The 8739-nt window shown below is 57.2% G+C and overlaps 1 protein-coding gene across 2 annotated transcripts in view; it reads right to left on the bottom strand.

Moving 5' to 3' along the window:
* Positions 1 to 6610: 6610 nt before the first annotated feature.
* Positions 6611 to 8739, bottom strand: part of TMEM205 (transmembrane protein 205) — a 5583-nt gene continuing 3454 nt past the window's right edge. For both annotated transcript variants that reach the window (XM_034792947.1, XM_034792948.1), the window contains exon 4: positions 6611 to 7086. In XM_034792947.1, coding sequence (XP_034648838.1) covers positions 6784 to 7086 — 303 coding nt within the window. In that variant the 3' untranslated portion in view covers positions 6611 to 6783. The remainder of the gene's footprint in view (positions 7087 to 8739) is intronic.

Here is an 8739-nt window from a genome sequence, read left to right as displayed (position 1 = left end):
TGCCTCCAATCACTTCTGGGCATGTCCCAAACACGGGGAGCAGTTAGGGGAGAATTAGGTCTCCCAGTCCAATCCCCGCTTCTCGAGCCACTGGCTCCAACTTCCCTCCCAGAGCTGGGGTGAGAACCCAACAGTCCTGGCACCCATGAGCTCTGCACTAATCACCAGACCCCCCTCTCCTCCCACAGAACCCAGGAGATCTGACTGCTGTGTCACTGCTCCATGCTGCCTCTCGGCAGCAGGGTTGTTTGCCTGGCACGTTTCACCGACGCTTGGCTCACACGCTTGTGTACATGTGCCAGCTAATGGGCCCTCCCCCAGCACCGTTGCAAGGAAGGAGGGGAAGGGGCTATGCGTGAGTGAGTTCCTCCTTCGTAACCGCCTTCCCCAGGGTCAGCTGCCGCATCCTGTTTCTGCAGAGGTCCCCAGTGAATTGGAAAGGAGCCGCGGGTTCATGCCCCTGATGGCTTGGGTGAGTCACGTTATTGTGCTGGGCCTCAGTTTCCCCATTTGTGAAACAGGGATGATACTTGCTTTGTCTATTTGTCCCCTTGGGCAGGGACTTCCCCTCATTCTGTCTGTGTGATGGCCCAGTGGGGCCCCGATCTCAGCTGGCACCTGTGCAGCGCCCAGCCCAGCGTGGGCCCCGATCTCAGTCCGGGTCTGCGCCGTGCCCTGTTCTCCAGTGTTACCATAATAAGTAGTAAGGGACTTGCCCAAGGCGACTCAGAGAGGCTGCTTCAGAGAGAAAGGATGGCCCAGTGGTTAGAGCACTCACCTGGGACTTGGGAGAACTGGGTCCAAGTCCCTGCTCCTCCCCTCACTCCTTGTGTGACCTTGGGCAAGTCACTTAGCCTCTCCGTGCCTCAGTTTCCCCATACGTACAATGGGGATAATCACCCTCAGCCATGCGGCCTTACACCAGCTGGGGGTCCAGCCCAGTGACCTCTAATGGAGCTGTGCCCAAGATCTGGCCTCAGTGACCCCCCCCCCCCCACAGCACAACCCCCTTTGCACCAGCTGGGGATCGGGCCCCCGCTTGCCGAGCACGGAGGCTGCCAGCGCTGCTTACAGCAGGTTCAACCTCTGCAGCGTCTCTCCTCCGGCGCGAGCAGCCGGCAGCTCTGCCAAGGAGGATGAGGGATTGCTGAGCCGTCTCTCTGCGCCAGCCCTGCAGTGCAGCCACTCCCACGCCCTGGCTGCCCGGGCACGGCTCGCCTGGCGCTGCCTGAAGCCAGGGTGCTGGGGAACTCAAGGCCCTGGGTTGCCCAGAGGCAGGGGCAGAATGAAATCCCCGTCCTCGGAGCCAGGCCCCCGGCGGGTGGAAATGGGCGATGCGCCATTGGAGCGCAGGCAGCTATGCCACTTGGCCTCACCGGGCGTAGAGTTGCCAGGTGTCCGAACACCCAGTCGAAAAGGGACCCTCCCCAGCCGGGTGAACATGAGCGAGTGAGTGAGGGTGGGGGGAAGCGAGCGACGGAGGGAGGAGGGATGGAGTGAGCGGGGCAGGGCGGGGCCTCAGAGAAGGGGCGGGGCCTCAGAGAAGGGGCGGGGCAAGGATACGTCCCCATATGCTCAGCTATCACTGGGGCGGGGCCGCAGGACGCGCCTCAGGCCTGGTGCTTCTGGGCAACCTACAGCCCAGCCCCCTGGGCAAAGCACCGCCCGGGGCGTCCCCGCTCTTGCTGGGCTCTTCGACGCCTCTGTCTCTGGCGGTAGTAACCCAGGCTCCCGCAGGCAGGTCCTGCTTAGTGAAATCCTCCAGCAGGGGGCAGTGCAGGAAGGTAGCGGCCTGGGCAGCAGAGGGTTACTGCCGCAGGCCAGCCAGCTACAGGGGGTTTAAGTGCAGCTCTCTGCCTTCCCTGTGGGGAGCCCCAACCATGCCCCTGATCTGCCCCCAGACAGAGGCTGGGACCAAGGGGAGGGCAGGGCCCTTAGCCAGCCCCACACCAGCTGGCTAAGCCTCCCATGCATGGGAGGGGGGGTCTAGGGGCCCTGTCCCATCCAGGTTAAGGCTCCTTTAGGCAGCGCAAACCAAGACCCAGGCTGGATTCTCCAGCAATAGCGAGGGTCCTGCTGCGATCAGGGCACGTGTCTCGCTGCAAAGCCAGGGGGGCGCCACAGAACGCTCCCCCCTCCGCGTGAGGCCTATCGGCGATCTCCTGGGCTCCAGCAAGGCAAGCCAGCAGGTCCATCCGCCCTAGCCAGCTCCAACCCGCTGCAACGCCCCAGCAGCCAATCTGCTGAAAGCCCAGGATCCATGCAGGGAGCCGAGGGAACACAGCACCCAGAGGGGTTTGGCGGCCGTGGGAATCGAACCGGGGAGCGCCACCTCTTAAAGTGCCTGAGCTGAAAGAGCCTGCTGCTAGCCCTCAACCTCCAGCCCCCACTAGAGGGCGACAGAGCACCACAAAGTGGGCGTGGCACACACCGAATGGGCGTGGCTCACACCCAACCAATTGCAGGACTGTTGCCCCGGCACACCGAAGCACTAGCGCCACTCCCTTCCTCACTGGAGATCAAAGGGGGATATTTCCCCCCCACTGCAAATTTCTTCTCATCCTTGAAATTTTCCCTCCCCCCCCCCCAAAAAATTGGATGATAGAAAAAAAATCGAGTCTCTCCCCCATTATCAAGCCCACCCCTGTGTTTTTAAACAACGAAAGGGAAGAACTCAAACCCTCTGAGAAACACCTCCGTGAAAAATCCTTCCTTTGGGGAACCGCCCGCGAGAACGCGACTTCCCACCTTTTCCACCCAGCGATTCCTCTCGCGCCCCTTTTCCAAGCATCTCTAGGGACTGCGGATCAATATTTTAGGGGCCGGGTGCTTCTTTGTCAATGAGATGCCTGAGCTCAGCCAAAAACTATGGTGGATTTCCTCCTCCACACCTTGGACGTGTATAAACTTTTAAGCAGAGACCAACCCTAGATGATCACGTACAAGGCCGGAAGGAACCACTGTGCTGCACCTGGCCTCTTGGATAACTGGATTTCTGATTGTCCCTTCCGGCCATAAAATCCGTCAGTCCTTCTTGGAAGAACAAAACCCCAACGGTTTGCTCGCCGTCAGCGATCCAATCGGAGCCGGTTCTCCAGACTCCTGCAGCCAAATCAGTCTCAGCGGCACCAGGGGGCGCTGCACCTTGAGGTGCCGGGGCAGGGGAGAACAAGCGGTGGGGCCCTGCTATTAATCCAGCAAGGTCCAATGCAGGTGCCCCCGGTTCTTCACATGCTCAATTCTTGAAGACTTCCAGCAGGCTGGGTAATGCTCAGACAACCCACGCCACCTTGTGGCCAAATGAGCACAGCCCTTGCCCTTAGCAGGTGCCAAGCTGGCCCATCGGCTGGCCTGCAGGAGTGGAGGGGAATAGGAGACGTTCTTGTCACCAGAATGTTTGCCACACCAATTGGGGGAGGGGGGGAGATACACCAACCAGGGGGGTATCATTAAAGACCCCAGAACATTTTAACTAGGATGTCCCCCCCAAATTCCAGTTCAAGTTACACCTTACCCCCCTCGATCCCCACGCACCAAGGTTCGGTCACGTTGCTGTGCGCCGCCGTGACACGCTGCCCCCCCAGAGGCAGCTGCAGTTCAGGGAAGACACATGGACAGCTTGCAAGGCTGCTCGCAGGAAGCCCGGAGGTCCAAAGAACTCCGGTTCAGGATGCGACAGGTTGGATCACAGAACCCCCCGTGGGAGCTGCCAACTGATGTGCCAAGACTACCTCCGCTCCTGCTTTCCCTGCCAGCTTGGGACCCCAGCACCCTGTCTTGCTGAGCCAGACACTCCCGTCTGCTCCAACAAAGACCCAGGTCTGAATCACTTGCCCCAAAGCTACAAGTTTACCTGAAAACAGCTCCCAGAAGTGTGCTTGTCTTTAGCACTCAGATGCCCAACTCCCAATGGGGTCTAAACCCAGATGAATCCGTTTTACCCTGCATAAAGCTTATACAGGGTAAACTCATAAATTGTTCGTCCTCTATAACACTGATAGAGAGATATGCACAGCTGTTTGCCCCCCCAGGTATTAATACATACTCTGAGTAAATTACTAAATAAAAAGTGATTTTATTAAATACAGAAAATAGGATTTAAGTGGTTCCAAGTAGTAACAGACAGAACAAAGTAAGTCACCAGGCAAAATAAAATAAAATGCGCAAATCGATGTCTAATCAAACTGAATACAGATAATCTCACCCTCAGAGATGCTTCAGTAAGTTTTTTCCTCAGACTGGACCCCTTCCAGGTCTGGCCATAGGGTGACCAGACAGCAACTGTGAAAAATCAGGATGAGGGTGGGGGGTAATAGGAACCTATATAAGAAAAAGACCCCAAAATTGGGACTGTCCCTATAAAATCAGGACATCTGGTCACCCTACCTGGGCACAATCCTTTCCCCTGGTACAGCTCTTGTTCCAGCTCCGGTGGCAGCTAGGGGATTCTTCATGATGGCTGTCCCCTCTTTGTTCTCTTCCACCCCTTTATAGATCTTTTGCATAAGGTGGGAACCCTTTGTCTCTCTCTGGGTTTCCACCCCCCCTCACTGGAAAAGCAGCAGGTTAAAGATGGATTCCAGTTCACGTGACATGATCACATGTCACTATAAGACCCCCAAGCCTTCATTCCTCCCAGCCTGACTCACAGGAAGGCTTGGCTGCAAACAGAGCCGTCCACAGTCAATTGTCCTGGTTGATGGGAGCCATTAAGATTCCAAACCACCATTAATGGCCCACACTTTGCATAATTACAATAGGCCCTCAGAGTTATATTTCATATTCCTAGTTTCAGATACAAGAGTGGTACATTCATACAAATAGGATGACCGCACTCGGTAGATTATAAGCTTTGTAATGATACAAGAGACCTTTTGCATGAAGCATATTCCAGTTACATTATATTCACTCATTACCATATTTTTCTAAAACCATATAGACTGCACAACGGCACACAGCATCCACCGTCCAGGCCTGGATTTTTATCATTTGTATTACAGCAATGCCTAGGCACTGCATTCTTGGCCCAGGGCCCCCACTGTGCCAGGCGCTGCACATGCCCCATGAAAAGAGACGGTCCCTCCCCCAGAGAGCTCGTCATCTAAATAGGACTGGCTAAGGTTTTTTTTGTTCATACCTTTCTTTCCACCCCCCACGACAAAAAATGGCTAGTTTTGTCAACACACAAATGTCCGTTTCCAACAATCTTTTGCAGGCGTTTTGTTGAAACCAACTCCAAAAACTGCCAGTGGTTTGGGGAAAGACTTTCAGTAAAAAAAACCCCATTTGAAAAAACAAAGGGAAAAAATATATAGAAAAATCCAATGAAACAAATTCTTTCCCCCCCGGTCTAATTCCTCCCCCTTCTCCAAAAGGGGAAATAGCCAAATCCCCAGAGCAGCGTTGGAAAAGTTCTAGCCCAGGTCACAAAATAGGAATCTTGACGCTCTTTCTTTTGGTGAGTTTGTAAACACATCCTTTCTGAATGGAAAACTTTAGAACAGAAAAGCAGCTCAGAGAATACGATTCTTTATTTCTATTGCAATAGCATCCGGGAGCCGCAGTCATAGACTAATACCGTTTTGTGCACGGTGCTGTACAGACACAAATGAGCGATTTATTTCCCTCCAAAGAACCCCACTGGAAGGTGACTTTCATTGGGAGTTTTTCCCCCCTGATCAGTACAAACTGGAACGTGCTTCTCAATCTCTTTCTGCCAAGGCTCAGCAAGGAAACGGAGGGGCAGCGAGAACAGAACAGGAAGCACAAAATAGACAAGAGGACGCCGGAGCGGAGCACCCCGTAGAGCCAGCCCAAGCACTGCGAGTAAATCCCACAGAGGTTCTGATAAGGGGCAGCGTCGCCTAGTCGAGCATGACTCAGGAGACCTGGGTTCTATTCTCAGCCTCTGCCACTGCCAGCTTGGTGACCTTGGGCATGTCACATGCCCGCTCTGTGCCTCAGTTTCCCCTCCTATATTTTGCCTGTTTCAACTAAGGTCTGGTCTAGTTGCCGTGCCACGGGGTCCCACCGCGGCGGCTGCTGCCGCCGCCATAGAGCTAATAACAACGAGCTCTAAGAGAGAGTGGGCATCCGTCTCCCACAGAGCCCTTTGAAAGAGCCTGGTGTGAATGAGGCCTGGGGACCTCAGCACAGGGCAAATTTCAGTCCCCAGCTGGTTCAATGGCACATGTGAGCAGAGGCAGCACTGCTCTAACCACTAGACCCCCCTCCCCTCCCCCAGCTGGGGATAGAACCCAGGAGTCCTGGCTCCCGGCCCCCCCACTGCTCTAACCCACTAAACCCCACTCCCCTCCCAAGAGTCCTGCTCCCTAGTACGCACCCCCTCCCCACCTGCTCTAACCACTAGACCCCACTCCCCTCCCCCAGCTGGGGATAGAACCCAGGAGTCCTGGCTCCCAGCCCCCCCACTGCTCTAACCCACTAGACCCCACTCCTCTCCCAAGAGTCCTGCTTCCTAGCACGCCCCCCCTCCCCACCCGCTCTAACCACTAGAGCCCGCTCCCCTCCCAGAGCAGGGGATAGAACCCAGGGAAAAGCACTGCTGAGTCACCAAGTTGGTTGCATCCCGTCCCACCCCCCAGCCCAACACATAAACTTCCAGCTGGTGCCAGCAGTGGGATACAGGCTTAGAAAGAGACACCAATCAGACCCCGGTGGGGGCATGGACTTCCAAGCCCCTCGCTCAATCAAGTCCCACCCAGTGGGTGGGCCCCCCCGAGGACAATGCCACCGCCCCCTCCCCGCGGGCAGGGCCCCTTCCTACAGGCTGCTGAGGTGCAGCGCCATGCACAGCAGGTTGACTCCGTTGCAGGCGAGGCAGACGAGGTTGCAGAGGGACGACAGCCCGTGGCGTCTGAAGAACGTCTGCCGCGCGGCCTGGTACTTGGGGTCCCTCTCCCGCAGCTGCTGGTACGTCTCGCGCCGGGCCGCCAGCCCCACCTCCCCGCCCAGGCCGTGCTCCCGCTCGATGGCCTGCAACCGGAACATGGCCGCCGTGGTGGCCGGGGACAAGCCCAGGGCGTTAACGCTGGCCAGGAGGAGGCAGACGAAGTAGAGAGCACCCTGGGGGAGGGAAGAGAGAAATGGTTGGGATGGTGGCATGGGACACTGGGCGGCAGGACACCTGGGTTCTGTCCCCAGCTCTGGGAGGAGAATGGGGTCTGGCAGACTGAACGGACGAAGCTGGAGATAGAACCTAGGCGTCCTGACACCCAGCTCCCCTCTGCTCTAACCACTAGACTCCACTCCCCTCCCAGAGCCAGTGTTACCTAGCAGCTCTGTGTTCTTGGGGAACCAGGGCGCAGTACCCAGCCTGTCTGACTCACTAAAGACTTTCCCCATCCCCCCCCCCCCCCCTCTGCTTGAGCCAAAACCCATCAGAAGAAAGACTTACAAAGAGCATTGACAAGGCCACGGGAGACACCCCTAAACCCCCGGGATAAGGGGGACAGGATTAAGGAAAGTCCCCGAGCCTCATTTGCATCGAAGATGGGACAAGGAGGCACCTCCATGAGCATACAGAACAGAGAACAGAGATTCCAGGGCAAGAACCGCAGGGAACTCTGGGACCAGAAAAGCAGGGAAGCACTGCATCATGGGGGATCTCTGCTCCAGATGTTAATGGACCCACGCCTGCACACCCCCAGCTCAGCAGTGATCAGACCAATTCTAGTAATGAATCTTTGATTGGTATCCAAACTAGTGAAACTCCTTAATTGCACTGTGAGCTCCCTCCAAGGAACACCGCCCAAAGCCAGGAATGAGCAGCTCCCATGTCTAGCCTGAACAAAGCAACTTTGCTATCCTCCCTTGTCCACACACATATCTAGTGTTCTCCCTTGAACCATGGCTGTTTCCCTACAAAACCCCCCACCCACACTCACGTAAGTGTTCTGATGCCTGGATCCAAACTCTGCACCAGTTCCACTGGGATTTCATCTTCTCCTGACTGACTGTGCTGGGGGCTCTGCCTGTCTCCAGCACTCCGGACCTCAGCTACCACCTGGGACCCCCGACCGATTCAAGCGTCATGGAGTGGTGAGACCGCAGCTCTCTCTCTAGGTATAACCTTCTGACCCTGACTTGTGTGATCAGTTATAGCAGGGGTGGGTGGCAAACCTCTGGCTCCGGAGCCACATCGGCTCTTCAGAAGTTAATATGCAGCTCCTTGTATAGGCACCAACTTTCCAATGTACCCGGGGGGGGGGGGGGGGGGAAACCCCTGGCTCTGCCACCGGCCCTGCCCCCACCCCACCCCCCCCCCCCCCCCCCCCACGGCCGGCCCTCCCACCCCCCCCCCCCCCCCCCCCCCGAACCTTCTGCACGCCACGAAACAGCTGATCAGGAGGTGCGGGGAGGGAGGGGGAGATGCTGATTGGCAGAGTTGCCCGTGGGTGGGAGGCGCTGGGAGCCAGGGAGAGAGCTGATGGGGGGCTGCTGGTGGGTGGGAGGAGCTGGGATCAGGGGGGGAGCTGATGGGGGGCTGCTGGTGGGTGGGAGGAGCTGGGAGCAGGGGGGGAGCTGATGGGGGCTGCTGGTGGGTGGGAGGAGCTGGGAGCAGGGGGGGAGCTGATGGGGGGCTGCTGGTGGGTGGGAGGAGCTGGGAGCAGGGGGGGAGCTGATGGGGGGCTGCTGGTGGGTGGGAGGAGCTGGGAGCCGGGGAGAGAGCTGATGGGGGGCTGCTGGTGGGTGGGAGGAGCTGGGAGCAGGGGGGGG

This window comes from Trachemys scripta, chromosome 16 (genome assembly GCF_013100865.1).
Source record: "Trachemys scripta elegans isolate TJP31775 chromosome 16, CAS_Tse_1.0, whole genome shotgun sequence".
NCBI classification, from domain to species: Eukaryota; Metazoa; Chordata; order Testudines; family Emydidae; genus Trachemys; species Trachemys scripta.
Note: the sequence above shows the minus strand (reverse complement) of the source record. Positions and strands in the feature narration are given on the sequence as shown.